Here is a 21,879-nt window from a genome sequence, read left to right as displayed (position 1 = left end):
ACTGCTGACCTGAGTCTTCTAAGGATTATGCATATGTTGATTCAGCACATTTTTATTAAGTAAAAGTTTCCTAGCTGAGTCTTTGTTTTAGGGAGGAGGTAGGGGACTGTGGGAAAGATAAAGACAAAGAGAAAAATACAGAGTAAGGCAGGTGTTGGGAATTGCACCTACCCCCATTTGCTGCACCTGAGTTGTTAAAGACAAGGTTGGCAAAGTGAGCACAGTTCAAAGCTTGGGCTCTCTCCTGCAGATGATGAGGACCTGCTGAAGGAGTTTAAGCAGAAGAGTCATACATACAAGTTTTCATTTTATATAGATCCCTGTAGCGTAAATGTGGAAGGTAAATTTAAGAGAACAAGAGTGAAAATATGGAGACCAGTTAGGATGCAATTGCAGTAGTCTAGGATCACTTTCCTGCATTGGAGAAGGAAATGGCAACCCACTTCAGTGTTCTTGCCTGGAGAATCCCAGGGACGGGGGAGCCTGGTGGGCTGCCATCTATGGAGTCACACAGAGTCGGACATGACTGAAGCGACTTAGCAGCAGCAGCAGCAGGCAAGAGATGATAAGGGTCTGAACTATGGTTACAAAGAAGTGGATGAACTCAAGAAACACTTACAGGCTAAAATTGGCAGAACTCAGCATGGGTTTAGATGTGGTGAGTGAGGGAGTTAAAAATGCTGTCCTCAGACCACACAGACCAACCAGTAAGTAACCCTGTTTTCCTTTTGCCTATGTCTTCATTCATTACATGACCAGAATAGACAACTCAGAAACTGAGGGGACCTTTGGACATGTGGGCTGTGAGGAAGACATTCTTCCAGCCTAGGGGATCGTTGCAAAGAAAAAGCAAATTACCTCAAAGCTTCCCAGGCCCACAGTCAACTCCATGGAGCTTAGTCAGTATTTGCTCTTTTTTCAGAAGGGAGAAGCAGTGGTCATCCTCTGCTTTCCTTCACAAAGCATAATACAGTGAGAGAACTGAAAGATATATTTTCTTTCTGTTCATCATGAAACCTCCAATTCAGACCTCAGTGGTGTTATTACTGATCAATCAGATTTCTCCTGAGCCCACTCTCCTCCAGTACTACTTAAGGAAGAGCAACCCAAGATCCTAGTATTTAGGCTGGCTGTTACCATCAGTATTCTCCTGGCTAATGGCTTATCCAGCAATTGAGCAAGGGATGGAAAAGTGCCTTCTTGCATGACCCTTTCTACCAATATTTTGTTGAGAAAAAGCTCAAAAAATGGTTAAATGGCCATTTGAGGGAAAAGAGCTATCCAATTTATCTGTCAAAGTTTACTTTCCTCTCTCTTCCATATCAGCACATATCTTTTTAAAATTAGCAGCTATGCTTGAAGTAGTTCATTTAATATGTGCTAGTGTGCACAACAGCCTCCCAGTTTAAGGTTCAGGTTGAATTCATTCTGGCCAACAGAACCTCTTGTTTTTCAATATGTATAGTCTTATAGTACTTGGTCCCACCTTGGTTTATTCATGTCCATCATTCAGAGAAGCCTAAGTGAGAAACCAGTTCATAGGACTTCAAAATCTACATCTGCTTTAGAGAAACACTAGAGGAAGGAGATTACTTTTGGTGCTAGAAAAAGATAATCAGTTGTTCTAAGTAATACTGAATATATGTCATCACTATGACTTCCCATAGACACAATAATTCTGATTCCTCTTACTTTTTTCTTAAAATGGAGCATGTGTAAAAAATGCACACGCCTTACTCTGTGATACTAAAGTAATAACATGGATCCATCAAAGCAACCAAAAACCAGAACCCCAAATGACATTTGGATTTGATACACATTTTGATTCTCTGAGTTTTAGGGATTCTACAGTACTTCAAATAATTTAGGACATATTATAAAATTCAAGGACCTATCTAGACTCAGAAGAAACCAGAGAAATATTTAGCTTCCCCACACTAAGTTCTGTTTGATTCCTCTTTGCTTTCCAGTTAGTGCTAGGAGTGGAAAACATCCTTCTCAGGTTAATTTTTTCTTAGCAGACCCACCCTTTTCCCTGGAAATAGTTGGTCTTCCATCTTGTGAGTAGTTAGATAAGGTCTACCTAGGTCAAACCTACTAGATTAAAAGAGAGACATTGTCAATCCATCAGTTGTATTGGCTTCTGATCTCAAAAGATTGGCTTGACTGACATGTCTCTAATTGAATTGGCAAGTTGTTTTGATGATGAATTTAGTGCTTTGCTTTTCAAAGCCTTTCCTAGCAGCTAACCCAGCTAAAGGTGTGGAGACAGGAAGCAGTAACCTCAAACCTCTTTCCCTCACAACTCCTCCTTGACAACAGGCAACATGAAGAGTTAAGATGGGAGGTGAGAAGGTACTTATCTGCTGCTTATGAGCAAGGCAGTGAGAATTGAAAGATTTCCCACAGATAATCTGTGAATTTTGTGATATAGCTGACTTCTGGAAAATTGAAAGTTGCTTGTGCTTCCATGAGAAAGAGAGGAAGGGAGCTTGGTTACCAAAAACAAACAAAACAAAACTTTCCCTTTTGGCCTATTGTAAATGGGCCAATTACTATAAAAATAAACAATGCTCTGAACAGGTGGAGTGGATAACCATCTCTAAGGTGTGGTTCCAAACACCAGGGAAGGAACCCTGACCCTAAAAGGACACTCCCCACTGTTCAGTTAATGCTTTGATTTCAAAATAAAGTGAAGCCTAAAATGCAATGTGAGAAACACATTGACAAATTAGTACCTAGGGTCTATATTCATACAACTACAAAGTGCTTTCTCCTATTTTATCTCATATGAGCTCCACATTAACTTGTGAAATACAGGACAGTCATCTTTACACCCATTTCATAGATGAGGAAACAGGTCCAGAAGGTCTAATTCTTCCCCAAGGTTTCCGGACAAGTATGTGACCCTGAGGACTTGGCTCATGCCTCATGACTTCTAGTGTTCTTTTTTTTCTTAATTGAAGGATAATTGCTTTACAGAATTTTCTGGTTTTCTGTCATACATCAACAAGAATCAGCTATAGGATTCTTGTCAGCTATAGCAGCCATGTTCCCTCCCTCCCAAACCTCCTTCCCATCTCCCTCCCCATCCCACCCTTCAGCCTGTAACAGAGCCCCTGTTGAGTTCCCTGAGTCATACAGCAAATTCCCACTGGCAATCTATTTTACATATGGATTTGTAAATTTCCATGTTCTATTTCCTCCACTAGTTTGCATCAAAATTTCAACATAATTTCAGTGATTGTTTCTGCTGCTGCTGCTGCTAAGTCACTTCAGTCGTGTCCGACTCTGTGCGACCCCATAGACAGCAGCCCACCAGGCTCCGCTGTCCCTGGGATTCTCCAGGCAAGAACACTGGAGTGGGTTGCCATTTCCTTCTCCAAAGCATGAAAGTGAAAAGTGAAAGTGAAGTCACACAGTCATGTCCAACCCTTTGTGACCCCATGGACTGCAGCCTACCAGGCTCCTGCATCCATAGGATTTGCCAGGCAAGAGTACTGGAGTGGGGTGCCATTGCCTTCTCCAGTGATTGTTTCTAGACCTTCTCAAAGTTGGACTTGATAGTTGGATGGCACATAAGTGAGAATTAGGGAGGAGAATACTGTTGAGTAGAGGAGTCGGTGGAGTGGGAAGAGGACAGGACCAAGATAAGTTTCATTTTCTACCCTATTTTCCCGGAGCACCATCCTACAAAAAGTGTTCAGCTGGAAGGAAAGTTGGAGGTGATCTCAGCCAACCCCTTATTTTCAGAAGAGACAACTGAAAGCCAAGGAAGGAAATGGCTTTATAAACAAGGTCACACAAATTCTAGAAGAGCTAAGATATAATTTACGTATTCAGGATTCTAGGAGTAATGTATTAAATCATGAATGAATAGAAAACCAATTTTGTACATTTAGCAAGATTGACTTGATTTTATGGTCATATTTAGAAAAAGTCTGTCACCAAACTCTGTCTCTACACAAAAGATCTTGCTTACAATGTCAGAGACTTCCTAAAGGTCATAGATAGAGCCCAGATAAGGCCTACAGACAGGATTGTCACTGAAATATCTCTTATCAGTTATTTCAGATCCACAAGCGATAATTATACCATTGAAACAATTCCATTTCAGCTTGCTCAAATGTCCAAGAGAGTTTGAAGACAAACATCGGTCAATACACAAAGTCACTTTCAGTCTATACGTCACTGGGCAAATCCTAACTTCAAGGCCTTTGTGAATTATACTTATTTGTCATGTTTAATTTACAATATTCCATCTTCCCATTTCTTTACCATAGCACCATAGAGAAATCCAATGGCATGCAGAGGCTGGTGAACCAAAATGGGAATAAAGGCTGCTGCAGTCGTGTCTGACTCTGTGCGATCCCATAGACAGCAGCCCACCAGGCTCCCCCGTCCCTGGGATTCTCCAGGCAAGAACACTGGAGTGGGTTGCAGACAGCACTTAAGACTGAAGGCTGTATTCCTTAACTGAAGTTAAGGAAGCACTAAAGAAGATAGAATACATGTTGGGTTTTTTCTTTTTTGGTCGTTTGTAAATAGTGCATTCTTTTCACTTTTTTTTGTTGGTGAATAAATGCTTCACAATGTTGTGTTAATTTCTGCTGCACAACAAACCACATCAGCTGTATGTATACATATATCCCCTCCCTCTGGAGCCTCCCAATCTCCCAGCTTCCCCCCTCTCCCACTGCAATCCCATCCCTATAGGTTTTCAAAGAGCACAGAGCTGAGCTCCCTGTGCTATACAGCATACATGTTTCTTTACCAACATCATTTTTCTTCAGAACTTCTTAAGAACTTCATTGGGGCCCATTTCTGTCAGGAAGATCCGCTGGAGAAGGAAATGGCAACCTACTTCAATATTCTTGCCTGGAAAATCCCATGGACAGAGGAGCCTGGTGGGCTACAGTCCATGGGGTCACAAAGAGTCAGACATGACTGAGCAACTAATACTTTTCTTCTGAACATCACAATCAGAATTTCTTCTGCCATTTAACAATCAGATTGTAAAGATCTTAATCACCTTGTTTCCTTTTTAAAAATTCTAACTGAACAGAATTTAGCATGTTAGGCGGGAACCAAAAAAAAAAAATGAAATCCTTCTCTTCTCAACCATCTTGCCCTGCAATGTTTGTGAACAAACTATGAAGGTGACGCTGGTTCCCCTGGCACACAGAGCTGACGAAGTTACCGTAACTTTCCTCTAAGCACATTTCCTGTTCACGCCTGGGATACCCTTCCACACGTGGCCATCTGACCACTGACTCCTTTTTCAGGCTCCACACGGGGCAGGTGGCTCACAGTCCAGCCCAGTGTTTGCTCAGGAACTTAGAAGACAAACTGTGCTTCCTTGGAGGTCAGGGACACCCAGCCATCTTAGGCTCTGGTAACTCTAGCTGGTGGCTTGGTGTCACACAGATGTGAGAAAGAACACAAAACATTCAGGCTACAGCGTCTCTCACCATCCTTTTCAGTGAAAACAAAGAGGAAAACAAAGCTATCAAGCTTTGAAAGGCTCCAGACTCTCTGAAATCCATATTAAAACAGGGAAATTAAAAAAGGGGTAATTCACACGATGTTTTCAAAATAACTTTGGTGTCATTTCATCTAGTTTTCTATTGACTGTCATCTTGAAACTCTCCTCATTTTCATAAGGAATAAATATTGATGGGAAGCCCCTCCCATCAAAAGGGCTTTGAGAAAGCATAGTCCATGTATGTATGCTTTGTCTCATTCAGAGAACAGCACACTCAAAACTGGGCAATAGGAGGTGAGTTATTTACAATAATAATAGAAAAAGACCGTTGGCAAAGGTTTGGAAGCACAAGATATATATCAGTTTGGCCAAAATGTTCACAGCTTACAGAAAAACCCAAATGAACTTTTTGGCCAACCCAATACTAGAAACCGTAGCTAAAAGCGGCAGAGTTATAACCACCCCCAGATCTAAAGGGACAAGGGGAGGGCAAGGTTCCCAGAATCAGAAGGAAAAGAGAGTCATGTAAAGGAGGCCACTATGACAGAAGCAATGACTTCTGTAGGGAAAAACAGTCAAGTCAAGCCACCAGCCCTGCCCAGGATTGTGTAAGCATCACTGTCAAGTTATATATGTACATTAAGTCTTACCAAGAGCAAGTGTGACTTTCAAACAAAACCTAAAGAGACCTTAGTTCAAACAAGTACCTACAATGACAGATGATAATAGCAACAGAAATAGAAGCTTCTATTGGCCCTCACCAGTCTAAGCACCACCTTTAGCCTTGATCTGTGTTTTCACACAGCCAGACACTGTACTGTAGAGGACAATAGTCCTTGGCCTTATAAAAACTTGCTATGCTCCAGGCAATTGTCAGAAAGTAACTCAGAGGTCAGAGAGGGACAAAAAGTCCCATCCAAGCACCTAGATCTAAGGCACTAATTCTTGAGAGAGAAAAATTATCAATACGATCAATGAATACTTTCTGAAAAGAAATTTTGATGTGTCAGAAAATTACTCTTTGGTATTCCGACTTCTACCTTGACAATGTCAAGCTTTCACTCAGCAATTAAGTAATGAGGCCTACTGTACTAGGTTTCTGGGAGATGGGAAGATGTAAAAGATGCAGTCTCTTCCTTCTAAGAGAGATCCTAAGGCAGGCTCACAATTAGCTATGCTCCAAAGCCAGGTATGGTGTGTGAGGCCTGTAGAAGGTTACTGACACTTGTGCGGGAAGAGCCCTTGTTTCCAGACATGAGTCTGCTTTTGTGAAGACTGGGCTTTAACTGGGCCCTGAACTTCTGGGCAGATTTAGACAGGCTAAGGTGAAGGAAATGCCCTTTAGTGTAGGAGTTTATTGGGGATCAGCTGAACATTGTATCTACATAGAAGGAAAGTAAGTGAAGATGCCTGGTGCCTCATGGTGAGCTTTTGATGCCAAGAAAAAGGCACATAGATTTTACTAGAAAGGCAATGGGAGACACTGAAAACACCTGAGCTGATACTAAGGTAGTAAGCTCTCCTTTGGCAAGGTTAGCACAATAGCAGGGAGCGCGTTAGCTAGGAGTGAGGGTGGGGCTGAGGGAGAGACAGGTAAGATCTGAGCCAACAGCATCCCTGTGAGCTCCTAGGGTCTGAGGCTCAGAGGCAGCAGCTGGGATAGAAAGGATGGGCGAGGTATTGGTGTTGGGTTATGCTTGGTGATGGTGAGCAGGAATCAAAATGACGTGTAGCTCATGGACTAGAGGGGAGACCAGGGACAAAATTAGCTAAATGAAGAGAGGAAATTTGTTTGGAAAAAAGCTGTTGGGTTTTACATATGTTGTGTTTGAAGGGTAGGTAAGGCATCATAGAGGAAAAGTCCAGGAGTTTGACTAGTTGGACTAGACCTCAAGAAAATCAGAGATAGACACATACATTGAAATGTCATCTATATTAGGGCAATAGTTGTTATTAAACCTGCTAAAAAAACACTGCCTGTACCATAATCCATCCCTACCATTCAGAGACACTACCCAGCCATATACATACAAAGCAACAGAAATTTGAGTGGTGGGACTTTTCTGGCAGTCCAGTGGTTAAGACTTCACCTTCCAATGCAAGGGGGTGTGGGTTCAATCCCTGGTCAGAATGCTAAGATCCCACATGCCTCGCAGCCAAAAATCCAAAACGTGAAACAAAAGCAATACTGTAACAAGTTCAATGAAGACGCTTAAAGATGGTCAACATCAAAAAATCTTAAAAAAGAAAAAACTTGAGTATGGTGGGACTCAGGCCCCACCATCAAGGCTTTGCATTATCCTCTCAGCTCCTAATGCTGGAAAGATCATCTAAGAGAACATGACAGAGCATCTTAATTTATATAAAAGAGTTACCTATAACAAAAGCTGGAGCTTCCCAGTGGCTCAGTGGTAAAGAGTGCCAATACAGTGTTTGAGACACAGTTTCAATTCCTGGGTCAGGAAGCTTCCCTGGAGTAGGAAATGGCTACCACTCCGGTATTCTTGCCTGGAAAATTCCATGGATAGAGGAGCCTGGTGGGCTGCAGTCCATGAAGCTGCACAACTGAGCAACTGCACATGCGTGATACCAAAAGCCACCAGACCAGTCTAGAGGTCAAATTCTGTTACCCTAAAAGGTTGCTTATAGTTCAAGTGGTAGGTAACCAGGATTTTATAGCTTTCTACATAAATATTATGGCAGTAATTCAGTTAATAGATGCCCATAGGTGTCAATGAACTGGCTGTATTAATATATTGTATTCTAAATACATATTTTAATCCGGTAACCAAATCTCGGAAACTTGTTTTCCTCCTGAGCCACCATCATTCTGAGTCCTCATTCAAAACAACTCTGTAAAGAAGACAACAGTATATTTTTCCTGTTTCTTTCTCCCTAAATCTTTGGGTGTATGTGCTCAGTTGTGTCCAACTCTTTGTGACCCCATGGACCGGAGCTCACCAGGCTCTTCTGTCCATGGGAATTTTCCAGGCAAGAATACTGGAGTGGGTTGCCATTTCCTACTCCAGGGGGTCTTCCCGACCCAGGGATCAAGCCCACATCTCTAGTGTCTCCTGCACTGGCAGGCAGGTTCTTTACCACTGTGCCACCTGGGAAGTCTACACCTTTGAGAAGTCTGCTTAAGGTCACCTTGACTCATTCAGAATCTTCTAGGTAAGTCATCACCTGGAAGTTAGAAAAATAATTAGTGTTAAACCTTAACATTATGTAGGAAGATGGGGAGAACAAAGGCAATATTGTTCCCCAAAACCCTGCAGTCATTTCTAAGCATATTAGCATCTAAGACCCTGGTTCACAATCTCTCCAATTTCCAAGGTGACTGGTTGCAGTTCTTGTGTTTTCTCTATTATAAGAGCATCCACAAAGGGATGGGGTGATCTGGTTGCCTTGCTAGAGCTGATAAAAGCTAAACCTTTTATCCCATTTAAGAAGCATTTTTTAACCCAGAAATAGACCTGAGATGTCTTCTCGTCCCAATCCCGTTTTATATCAAATGAAGAAATGAAGGCCAGAAAAGTTAAGTCATAGTGTAACAAATTAAAACGCTTCATCATATTCCCCTTTCTTGATAAATCACGGGTTTTAGCTTTTGAGTTTGGAAAAAGAATAACAGTCACATTCTCCCTAAAGCCAAGGGCAAGCCACCATGTCCTTCCTCTGAAAAAAACAAACAAACAAACAAAATGCAGAGGCCAAGATTAACATCCCTGACTGGAAACTGGAGCCCTGCCCATGATGCTGGGCAGGCTTGGTCTGAACCTTGTGATACTGTTATCAAAGCTGTGAGCTGAGGCCAAGTCTAGCCACATGTACAGTTTTGAAGACTCAAGCAAATTTATGGTACAAACCAACTAACTCTTCAAAGTTAAGGTATGTACTGTCCCAGTCACCATTGTTCACCATTGTTGAGATAGGTTTAACACAATGACCTATCTTGAGAGAAATCAAATATATATATATATATATATAAATTATATTTATACACACACACACACACACACACACATATATCTATTTCACAAACGTTTTCCATGTCAGGTTTGCCAGTGTGGAATCACTCATCTACCCTGGCTTCATCCTAACACATCTCTACCTCTATAAATCTCTTCCCTTCCTCCCATTCTTCTTAGACCATTCTTCTTAGTCCATTCTTCTTTCTTCTCCTCTTTCTGATACTCCCATTCTCCAAATCTCCATCCCCATCTCCTCAAAGAAAATTGCCTCCATTCTCTTGTTTCTCTCTCTTCCTCTTTTCTTTCTTAATAGCCCTCTCTCCCTACTACCCATGCCATACACACACACACTCAAGACCAACACGTGGCTCCTTCCACATGTCAAATGTAATTAAGTCACTTGGCTTGCAAACATTACATGGGGACTATGTACAAATTACTATGATAAACTCTATAGGTGATATAAGTCCCTCATGGTCTTCACTTTATCTAGAAATTTCCTCTCCTTTTCGCTATCTCATTTTTATCCCCCCTCCATCTTTTCTCAACCCTTTGAAGAGTTATCTTCCTTCACCAATTTGCCTAAACTCGAAAAACCCCAAATGGTCTCCTTTCAGCCAAAATCAATAATCTTTCCAGGGCTTCCCTGGTGGCTCAGTGGTAAAGAATCCACCTGCCAATTCAGGAGACATAGGTTCAATCCCAGGCTCAGGAGGATCCCCTGGAGAAGAACATGGCAACCCACTCCAGTATTCTTGCCTGGGAAATCCCACGGACAGAGGAGCCTAGCAGGCTACAGTCCATGGGGTCACAAAAGAGTCTGACATGACTTAGCAACTAAGCAACAACAATGACTTTGTGCATGTGTGTGTGTGCACATGCACTCTTCCTTCCCTTACACAATCAATGCTATTAGCCATTGCCTCTTTCTGAAACTCTTCTTCTGGCTCTGGTGACATTCCATGAGCCTCGTTCCCCTCTTCTCTCTCCAACACACTCTGTGTCCCCTTCACTAGCTCAGCCTCTTCTTCAGCTAAGTCCTAACTAGACCTATTTTCCAAACTTCATTCAACTCTCTGCCTTTCTGTAGTTGTTCCCTCTCCTTTCTACTAGCCATCAATTTCCATCACTTCACTTTTATTCCAAAGTTGAGGATTCCTAAATGTTTTCTTCTTACCTGGTTCCCATATCTTCAGCTATGTACTGGACATTTTTCTGACATCTCAAGTCTTTACTTCAAATTCAGTACATCTAAACTTAAACACTGTTTTCCTCCAAAACTCAGTTGAATAACAAAATCTTGGTTTCAGGTGGTGATACCAGCATTCCTCTTAAGCCAAAATCTTGACATCATTCTTTCTTCCTCCTTCCCTTTCACAAGCCAGGTACTAAGCCCTGAAAGATCTATTTTCAAAACATCTCTCAGAATAGTCACTTCTTTCTATTTCCACCTTTGCCCAAATCCTATGACCCTCTTCCTGACAAAGTGACAGAGTGACATGATCTCCTGGTCACTAGTCTCCACACATTCTAGATCATCCTGCTTCTGCAAACTTTCAGCTGCTTCCCAATGTCTTGAAAATGAAGTTTCAATTTCCATTATGAGCATTCAATCCTTTTGACCTGACTCAAACCCATCACTCCAAGCCTGTATACCTTCAGACTGGCCATCTATTCCAAGAACATGGGATGATAATCCTGGTATAATTTCTTCATTTGTATTTTTTCTCCATCCTGAGGCAACATAACATTGGTAAGAACATGAACCCTGGAGCAAGAGCACCTGGACTGACTCACTGACTAACTGTGTGACCACAGATAAGTTGTTCTATCCGCTCTATGCTTCAGTTTTCCCATCTTACGGACAAGATAATCACTGTAACTACTTCAAAGGATTTAGGGAAAGAATAAATGATTTAATACAGGGAATGCCAGATAAAACAGTGTATATAAGTGTAAAATAAATATTAGCTAGCAATTATTATTATAACATCATGCATTCACATCTCATCTAGCTTTAAAGTCCAGCTTAACTCCCAGATTTCCATAAAAGCTTCTATATTAACGTTACTAATTATTTTACACTTCCTCTTTTTAGTTCATTCATTTCCTTCTTCAACAAATATTTGCCCAACATCCACAACACATCCTGCACTACACATAGTTTCGAGGTTATAAGGATGGATACGATACAATCCTGTCTGTAAGGAGCTCACAGTCTAGAGGAAAAAAACAGATGTACCAGCACACAATAATAATTTTAGGAATCCTGATGAGGAAAGAAGTCCCTCAGTTTGCCATGTAGGGTCTCAGAGAAGAACTTCTTAGGTGAGAGGAGTAGGGAACATAATGGATTACAAAAATAATATATGCAAATCCATTATAGCATCAAAATAGCATGATGAAGTAGGAAACTGCCAAGTTTTATTTATCTGTTTCCAGCTGTTATATCCTGTTATATATAGTCTTTCCAACTAGAGCTGAAGTCTCTAAAAGCACAGAGAACTACTTAATTACAGAAGCAATTCTTGTGTGCTAATTAAGTCTATATCTCTTTTCCTGTTTTTATATTCCTTCAGATCCCAATAGAAGCTGAAATATAAGAGAAGTTTAATAGATATGTTAGATGGAGTTACACTCCCACTGGGACTCCTCTTATAAGATCATAGGAAAGACTGAATACCAAGGGAATGCTTCCTCGGGGAGATGGATCTTACACTAAAGACTTAAAGTGAAAGTCGATTAGGGTTTGGATGCATGGAAAGGAGGCATGCATGCTCAGTCGCTAAGTTGCTTCTGACTGTCTGCAATCCCACTGACCATAGCCCACCAGGCTCCTCTGTCCATGGGATTTCCCAGGCAAGAATACTGGAGTGGGTTGCCTTTTCCACCTAAGACACCCATGGAAAGGAAGAGGGAATCCAAAATGGAAACAGCATCAGAAAGGTCATAAACATGAGTACAGGTGTGTGAGACAGTGAAGAAAGCCACAATATAAGAAAGGGTTAAGGATCTTATATTAGGGTATGAAAGGAGATAGATAGATTAGGTAAGTAAAATGGGTCCAGCCTAAAAGCATCCCAAAGTGCCAGAAAACATTCCAATGTCATCTTCTAGTAGCATCTTCTAGGAACCATCAACACAACTTCCTTTTCTATAAATTCAGATATGTCTAAGTTTCCTCCCATCTTTAAAAAATGTCTGTGGTTGAATTCAGCAATTCTATGGATGCTTCAGCTTATAACTGTTTTCCTTAAAATCAATTAGTATAGATAGGAAATCATTCACAGTGTTCCTAAATTGAAAGAGAAAAAAAAATTCTGGAAAGATTTCACAATTCTCATTTGTAACTTCACTGAAGCCCAAACTGGGTTTTGTATCAGTCACAGAACCTAAAACATGTGTTGTTATTGTTTAGTCCCTAAGTTGTTTCCAACCTCTTGCTACCGTGTGACGGTAGCCTACCAGGCTCCTCTGTCCCTGGGGTTTCCCAGGGAAGAATACAGTAGTGGCTTGCCATTTCCTTTTCCAGGGCATCAATCCAACCCAGGAATCAAACCCATGTCTCCTGCATTGGCAGGTGAATTCTTTACCCCTGAGTCACCAGGGAAGCCATAGAAGATGTTAATAAATACCTGTTGAATGATGACATGAAGATCTGTCTTCCCAAGGCATAAGAAGGAGCAGGCACTTCAGAGAAGAGTAACTTACTAACACCCTTTTTAGTTTCCCCAAGAGGCTCGTGGTGGGAGGAAACATTCTTCTCCTAAGATTCCATTCTGACCCACTTTCTATAGGATAGAGTCTGTGAATCAGAAACGGAATCCTCCTGGACTCAACATTCCTGAAGCTGGTCTAAATTATGTACCCTTATTATTAGTCCTGTTCAATTTCAAAGCAAGTCATCGGGGTTACACAGAAGCTGCAAATACAGCCACAGTGATGTTCTGACACTTCAGTTCAGCTCAGTTCAGTTCAGTCGCTCAGTCGTGTCCGACTCTTTGCGACCCCATGAATTGCAGCACCCAAGGCCTCCCTGTCCAACACCAACTCCCAGAGTTCACTCAAACTCAGGTCCATTGAGTCCGTGATACCATCCAGCCATCTCATCCTCTGTCGTCCCCTTTTGCTCCTGCCCCTAATCCCTCCCAGCATCAGAGTCTTTTCCAATGAGTCAACTCTTCTCATGAGGTGCCAAAGTATTGGAGTTTCAGCTTTAGCATCAGTCCTTCCAAAGAACACCCAGGGCTGATCTCCTTTAGAATGGACTGGTTGAATCTCCTTACAGTCCAGGGGACTCTCAAGAGTCTTCTCCAACACCACAGTTTAAAAGCATCAATTCTTCGGTGCTCAGCTTTCTTCACAGTCCAACTCTCACATCCATACATGACTACTGGAAAAACCATAGCCTTGACTAGACAGACCTTTGTTGGCAAAGTAATGCACACGTCAAATATCCCTAAGCAATGAAAAGCACAACTGTCTATCTTTCCAAGTTAAAAAAAAAATCACCCACCTAAGCTCTTAGCAGGGGAATCTAAGTCACTGTTAAAAATGTAAGATATGTCCGTAATGTATATTCCTGTTTGAGTGAGTGGGTAATGACTAGGAGTTACTCTTATAATCAATACATTACATGGTAGATTGTGACCCAACAAGGTGACTCAGATATGCAGAAAGGGGCTCATGATTAGATTAGAGATCAGAGTAAACTGTGAGTGGGTGACTCTTATGACACCATCAGGAACTATAAACCTGGTTACCTTGGCAACCAGAGTCCCCAAGATAATGAAGATGATGACACATGAAAAAGATGACGGTAATGGTGATGCAGAGATAAAGTCGCAGCTCAGTTAAGTAAGAAATTTACCACGACCACTCACTTCTCTTTAGACAATGAAAATATAAGCTAAAATAACCTGAATGGTCACACATAGACTTAATTAAGATGCCTAGGAAATTAGTATTGAAATCCTAATGTCCAAGAAGTCTAAACTCTTTCTCATATCCTGTAACAAGCGGCTGAGTAGCCCTTGAACATATCCAGCCCACCTCTCTTCTAGTGCTAAGAGTCATCAAAATGAGAATTTAACAAACAAGCAATTAGGTACCTACTTTCCGTGGGGCCTGGGTTACCTTACCTCCGGCTTCAGGGACCGATACAATGATTCTCAGACCGAAAACTCTGGGTACATTTTTTTTTTTTATGACCACACCATGTCATTGACCAAAAAAGAGTCAAAGAAATTACCAAAAGAGACACAGATTCCTTAACACATCTTAGAAAACCAGAGACCCCTTCAGTCTGTCACATAGCCACCTAGCTGTTAATTTTTTTTCTCAAGTTTAGCTTAACCATCTACTAAGAAGAGAAGTCCCAGCCTCTGTGAACTTTCATAAACAAGAAGTTTCTTTTAGAAAAAGGCAAACAAAAATTGAACCAAGATGTAAAGGAAAAAGGATAAATAACTGTGCTTTCAGAGGGCCTGCCCTCTGATTTTTAGACAAGAAAGTCTGCAGTGAAAATTGTGTATTGTTATCAAAGCCAATACATGTGAATAAAGAGCTATTGTTTTAAAGATGATAAACCACAAACGGCGTTTTCTTCTGGGATGTTGGTGGCATAATAATTTTCATTTTGTAAATGTCAGCACATTGCCAGCAGGAAATACTTGGAGAAAGATAGCCATACATGATAAAAGCTGAATGGTAGCCATGTGGCATTTTGACACGAGAATAGAATAAGGATATTAAAAAAGAGGATGGTGTATGTTTAAAAGAGACAGTGAGGTCCTCCCCCTCCCCATAGTAAAGGTTTGAATGTGGGAGCTTCAGAATAACCATTACAGATTCATTTCTTTTTCTAATCTACCTGTGAAAATGACTCATCCTATTTCCTGGTATTGATATATTGGCATTAATTTTACAATCCTTGCTGTAAAAGTTCTTTCTGGATGGTTGCCTTTAAAAAATAAATAAATAAAAGGAGTATCTTTGGGTGTAAGAACAGAGTAAAACAAATTCTTACTTTTAAAAAAATTTTAATTGGAAGCTAATTGCTTTACAATGGTGCGTTGGTTTCTGCTGTACACCAACATGAATCAGCTACAAGTATACATGTGTCCCCTTCCTCTAGAACCTCCTTCTCACCCCACCTCACATCCTACTCCTCTAGGTGGTCACAGCGGACTGAGCTGCCTGTGTTATACAGCAGCTTCCTACTAGCTATCTATTTTATACATGGTAATGTGTATATTTCCAGAGAAGGCAATGGCACCCCAATCCAGTACTCTTGCCTGGAAAATCCCATGGACGGAGGAGCCTGTTAGGCTGCAGTCCATGCGGTCGCTAAGAGTCAGACACGACTGAGCGACTTCACTTTCACTTTTCACTTTCCTGCATTGGAGAAAGAAATGGCAACCCACTCCAGTGTTCTTGCCTGGAGAATCCCAGGGAGGGGGGAGCCTGGTGGGCTGCCGTCTCTGGGGACGCACAGAGTCAGACACGACTGAAGCGACTTAGCAGCAATGTGTATATTTCAGTGCTACTCTCTCAATTTAAAGCAAATTCTTAATTGCACTTTGGAAATGTCCATTAATTTTACTTGAAATGACAAAAAACCCAGTCAATTTTTAACAGAATAACTGGCTACTGTGTATTGGTTGTCCTGTAGACATAGCAACCCTGCATTTTCCATGTCCATCTTTCTACCTAACTTCCCCAAGCCCAGCCTCAGAGCAACACTTTCCTGAGAGAAGTCAATGACTTTTGTGTACCGCTACCTCAGAGGGGTCATTTGCTGAACTAAAAATAAAGCCTTTAATTACCTTGCTTTGCTGATGGTTTTTCATTAAATATCAATCATTTTCCTGCCTTCTGTGCCTCAGTCAGAAAAAGAAAGGCTGTGGGGAATAGAGCAGCACCAGAGAAATCAATCGTGTTCAAATTGGCCATTTTGGACAGTTTCCTTGCTAAGGTTTGGGAAGAAATGAAAAGAAAAGCTCTCGTTGAAAAAAAAATGTGTTGTCCTGATTTTTGCCTTCATGTTGGATGATTAGCTTGCTGGAAAAAATAACCAATATTGACTGAAAAATCATCAATGAACAATACTATGTATTATAGGTACCCTCCTTCTATCGTCAACCACAAATTATTTCCCTTTCAAGGGCCTCCAGTTCTAAGCTGGATTCTATTACAAAGTCAACAAAATCCTCTGTTTCGGATCTCAACTGCATAATTATCCAGTAAAAAAAGACATGTCATGTTAGTAAAGGAATTGTGTCAGTTAAGGTTTTCTTATGCTTCCTGAGTCACTCTTTTTTAATTTTACTCTAAAGATCTTTTATAATGTCATTAAAATCATGAAGAATCAGGTTCAGCTTTGACCTTCATAGGATAAATATTTAAAGCTATGCTTTGGGACGAAGAGTTAGAACTGTTAAATTGGTCAAAAAAACTGTCCTTCACACATAGACGCAGGCACACATCTCAACACAGAGATAGCATTAGTCTTTCACAGTCCTCAAGAGGATGGCTACACTTTGACCAGAGAATTTCCTTAACTGTAACTTTTTCATGGAGGGTAAAGAGGAGAGAAACAAAAAGCACACGGAAGATTTTGCACCACTGATTAGAAGGGACCAGACATTTTCATATCCTGTAATTATTTTTTCTCATAAGTTTTCTTACTGAAAGAGGCATTTTGAAAGTGCCTTCTCAAAAAAAAAAAAAAAAGAGAGAGAAAGAAAGAAATTGCCTTCTCTACCCCTTTCCTACTTCATTAGATGGCCACTCAGCACCAAATCTTAAAAGTGATTATGGGGGATGAACTGGCATTTGAAACATAGATGTACCTCAAGTCAAAGACAGTTTCCATGTGTGTGATCTTTTCATTGCTTCTCTCGCTATCCCCCTTTTAGTAAATGTGCTAAAGGAAACATATAAAGCCTTGAGTCTTACAAAACTTGTCTCCAAAAGAGAGTGAATGAATTGATGATGGTGGCTGTGCACAGTTCCCGGTTTTAAATAGTTTTCTGTTGGAGTGAGGCTTCTCTCTCCTTTCTGCCCATTCTTTACGGCCTAATAAATTATGAGATTTTAAATAGTCTTTAAAAATAAATTTTAGAGATCCCTTAAAAAACAGACATTGAAGATTCTTTTAAAGTATGTTTGTTAGCTCATAGTGCTGGGTATTAACCTATCTCATCACTAGCTCATGTCTTTTATTATATCAACACCTTTTATAAATACACAGAATTTTTAAGGTGCTCACTGGCACCTCAACAATGCAATGGATGGGTGTATTGCACAGGTTGGGTAATTACACTCTTTGGAACGTGATATTTAAAGGACAGCAAGAAATCATGCATACCAAATCTCACTACCAACATAAGTGAGAAAGAAAATGGAAGATGCTGGCCTTTCATTGTATCTTATATGGAAAAATAACTATCCTTACTTCAATATGCCGATTAACCCCTATCTGTCCAATTTTTGAGCCAAGTAGGACCATTTTCTAACTCTGAGAACAAGTTGAACGAATACCTGACTCCAGCCCACCCAAGTAAGCAACAAACTCTTTCTGTTGGGAACTGTGATTTACCAAAGATGATCTAACCCTGGACATATCTGGAGCTAATACATTATAAAGCACATCCTATTAGATGGAGTAGCATAAGAGCACAGGCCCTAGAGTCAGACAAAGGTGGTTCAGACCCTGGTTCCAACAACTCCTACATATAGATCTTTAGCCAAATTAACATTCCTTCCCCCAAATCTTTATCTGAAATGGGGTTAACTGTGATCACATCAAGCTTTTCATCTTCATCCCCATCATCACTGAAAACTTAAAGAATTTCAACCACTTGAAATAGATATCAACCAGTTGTTTAAAGAAACTAATTTATTAGCATCTGTATGGCACCAGCTTGTGTGACAACTCCAGAATTCATTTTGGCACCCTTTCAATTCAGGTAGACATGGCAAAACAGTCGGACAGGACTTAGTGACTAAACAACAAGACGTGGTAAGTATAGCCAACATTTATCTTGCCGGCCAAGCATTGACTGTGCTAAACATTTCACATGGTTGTTTCATTGTATCCTCACAATGACCTTGAGATGAAGTTATTATCATTCCCTTTTTACAGATAAGGAAACTGAGGCTTAGAGAGTTTAAATACTAGTCTAAGCTCAGTTATCAAGAAATAGATCTGTGATATGAACCCAGGTAGTCTAAATCCAGGGCTTTCAGAACCAACCTGCATATACAGCAATTTTCTTACATTTAAAAATATATATGTATACACAAATGCTAAAAATTCTTGGGACATTACCAACTAATAGTTAAATAAATCTGATTTCATTCCAAAGAATGCTTATTTAAGTATTTTGCTGGCTCTAGTCTGAGAATCAATGAGTTTCTTCAATAACAGGTTGCCATTTCATAGCAAAAACTGCACTTCAAATGCCCAAATGTCCTGAGTTCTTCGAAATTTAAAATGAACCATTCACTGATAAATGAAGAAAAGTATTGCACCTTTTGAAATATACCAAATAGAGACTGCATGATTTTAAAACATTTTTTCCTGAAAAATAAATGAAATAAAATGAACCGAAAGCCTCAAAAGAAAACGCTGGAGGAAGAAAGAAATCAAAACTGTTTACCTGCTACTTGAATTGAGGGGAAGAAGTTGAGAGCCAGGAGCAGCCTGAGGATCATGGTGCTGACGGTGGGCCACGGCTCCAGCCCCTCCTCCCTGAGAAGCCCAAGTGTGAGGGGAACCGAAGACACACTTGAGTGACTCGACTCGTCATCCGCGGCCACCACCGCCAACTTACTTGTCTCAGGGCACATGATCAAGGGACTCAAACCTCAAACATTTCACACAGGATATTACATTGTTTTGATGACTTCTGACTTTTCCTCTTCTTTTAAAGGCAAACCTTTTCTTGTCACTGAAAGAGTATCAGTCACTCTATGATGGTCTCATGGAAATCATGCTCTGTAGAGGGGTGTCAGGGCTGTGAAAAACGGGTGCTGTGCTTGAAATCTAAAATGTAAGGGTAGACAGATGAGACGATTCTAAAAGAGGAGAGCTTTTCATAAGATGGGGATAGACTGTGTCCAAAAGACACCAATAAGAATTATACTGAGGGACTTCCCCCCTGGTCCAGAGGTTAAGAATCTGCCTGCCGTGGCAGGGGACATGGTTTTGATCCCTGGTCCAGGAAGATCTCACACGCCGTGGAGAAACTAAGCCTGTGTGCCACAACTTCTGAGCCCACACACCGCAACTACTGAAACTCACACCATACTGAAGAGTAGCCCCTGCTCACTGCAACTAGAGAAAGCCCAATCACAGCAATGAAGACACAGCATGGCCAAAAATAATAAGTAAATAATTTTTTTAAAAAGATTATATTGAAGATTTGGGAAATAATTGTTATCAGCATTGAAACTTATAAATATGAGGAATTGAACGTTTGTGTTGGACGTAGGCAGCCCCATGGAGCGTGGAACATAAACTGTTTAGTTTATGCCAAACCTTTCCCAACTCACTTCAAGGAACTTTGAGAGAGACACCCCACTTGCAAGCACCCCACCTACTGAATATCTGGAGGAGGTTCCCTAAGCAAAGGGGGAGTCGAAAGTATCCTGTGTCTTTAGGGGGCAGTGAGGTGACAAAAGCCTCTTGGTGTCTCGTGGTCTGTATGTTCCTCAAGGAAATTAGAGGTTAAGTGACAGGCATGAAAGGAGGCTGCTTGGAGCCACGCCTCTGCAGGCCTTACCTTCTGAGAAAGTCTTCTGTGTTTAGGGGCCTTCCCCTGTCATGGCCAGCCCCACTATCCTCTTTGGGAGCCTGGGTCTCAGGATCTTGTACTCCACAGCTTGTTCAAAAACCTTCCAGTAACTTTTTTCTGGTTTCTTGAAAAATCTAAGCTTTATGTGATTAACTTAGTTTGAAGTTTATGTATATGTCTTAAAAAATAATAATAATGTTTTGTATATTGATTTTTATTCTAACTATAAGTGATCAAACCAATCGATCCTAAAGGAAATTAATCCTGAATATTCATTGGAAGGACTGATGCTGAAGTTGAAGCTCCAATAATTTGGCCACATGATGCGAAGTGCTGATTCATTGGAAAAGACCCTGATGCTGGAAAAGATTGAAGGCAGGAGGAGAAGGGGATGCCGGAGGATGAGATGGTTGGATGGCATCACTGACTCAATGGACACGAGTTTGAGCAAGCTCCAGGAGATGGTGAAGGACAGGGAAGCCTGGCATGCTGCAGTCCATAGGGTCACAAAGAGTCAGACACGACTGAGTGACTTAACAACAACAACAATAAAAAGAGGACATATTTCATATAGAAAATTTAGAAAGAGATACTTTTACTTTTTTAAATGTCAAAAGAATCACTAAAACAAAATTCATCTATGATCTTACCACTCTGATATAAACACTGTTAACATTCTGGTCCTTTTTTATTAAGATTTTTACATATTTAATATCTGGTTTTATTTATAGTTTTCAACAGATCTATACTATTATCGGTTATATCCTGAGCATTTTTTCCATGACCTGTAAGCATTCTTTATAAACATTATTTGAAACTGATAAATAATATTTCATTCTATAATCACCTCATAAGTTGTCTGTGAGTGTTAGTTGCTCAGTCATGTCCAACTCTTTGCAACCTGTGGACTGTAGCCTGCCAGACTCCTCTGTCCATGGAATTCTCCAGGCAAGAATACTGCAGGGGGTTGCCACCCTTCTCCAGGGGATCGTCCCAACCCAGGGATTGAACCCAGGTCTCCCACACTGCAGGCAGATTCTTTACCATCTGAGCTACCTGGGAAGCCCATAAGTTGTCTAACAATCCCCTGATGGAATTAACAAATTTCTGCTATTTCCAAGTACTATATTGAACATCTTTCATGATTTAGCTATAAGTGCAAGAAGACTTCATGTCCTCCATTCTTCTTGTCTGGCAAATGACAAATCAAAAATATTTCCCATTCTAGTAGACCCTCTTTGTCCATATTTTAATTTTCTCACACAGTTTTTATGACCTCCCCTCTCCTATACCAATATATCTTTCTGCCCTTTGGAGTAATCTGTCCTTGGAAATGATTCACTTACACCTTTGAACTAAAGGAAAATGATGAAGTCATGTCCCCAGTCATGAGGGGGACATCTTCTAGAGAAGATTCATTTCTCAAATTTGACCCAGTATTCCTAGTTCCTCGAAGATATAGAGGAACTTCTATCTTACCCTACTGTCTTTCTAGCAACAATTTGTAAAAGGCAGGATAGGACTTCCCTGGTGGTCCAGTGGCTAAGACTCTGCCTTCCCAATGGAGGGGGCCTCATTTCAATCCCTGGTCAGGGAACTAGATTCCATATGCTGCAAC

At 40.8% G+C, this 21,879-nt stretch overlaps 1 protein-coding gene across 1 annotated transcript in view; it reads right to left on the bottom strand.

Annotated features, from left to right (window-relative positions):
- Window positions 1-19,623, bottom strand: part of CD28 (CD28 molecule) — a 35,775-nt gene extending 16,152 nt beyond the window's left edge. The window contains exon 1 of the mRNA XM_010861018.1: window positions 19,125-19,623. Within this exon, the coding sequence (XP_010859320.1) occupies window positions 19,125-19,314 (190 nt within the window). The 5' untranslated portion in view covers window positions 19,315-19,623. The remainder of the gene's footprint in view (window positions 1-19,124) is intronic.
- Between the last annotated feature and the right edge of the window lie 2,256 nt (window positions 19,624-21,879).

The sequence above is a fragment of the Bison bison genome, unplaced genomic scaffold, assembly GCF_000754665.1.
Source record: "Bison bison bison isolate TAMUID 2011002044 unplaced genomic scaffold, Bison_UMD1.0 scf7180017864471, whole genome shotgun sequence".
NCBI lineage: Eukaryota > Metazoa > Chordata > Mammalia > Artiodactyla > Bovidae > Bison > Bison bison.
Note: the sequence above shows the minus strand (reverse complement) of the source record. Positions and strands in the feature narration are given on the sequence as shown.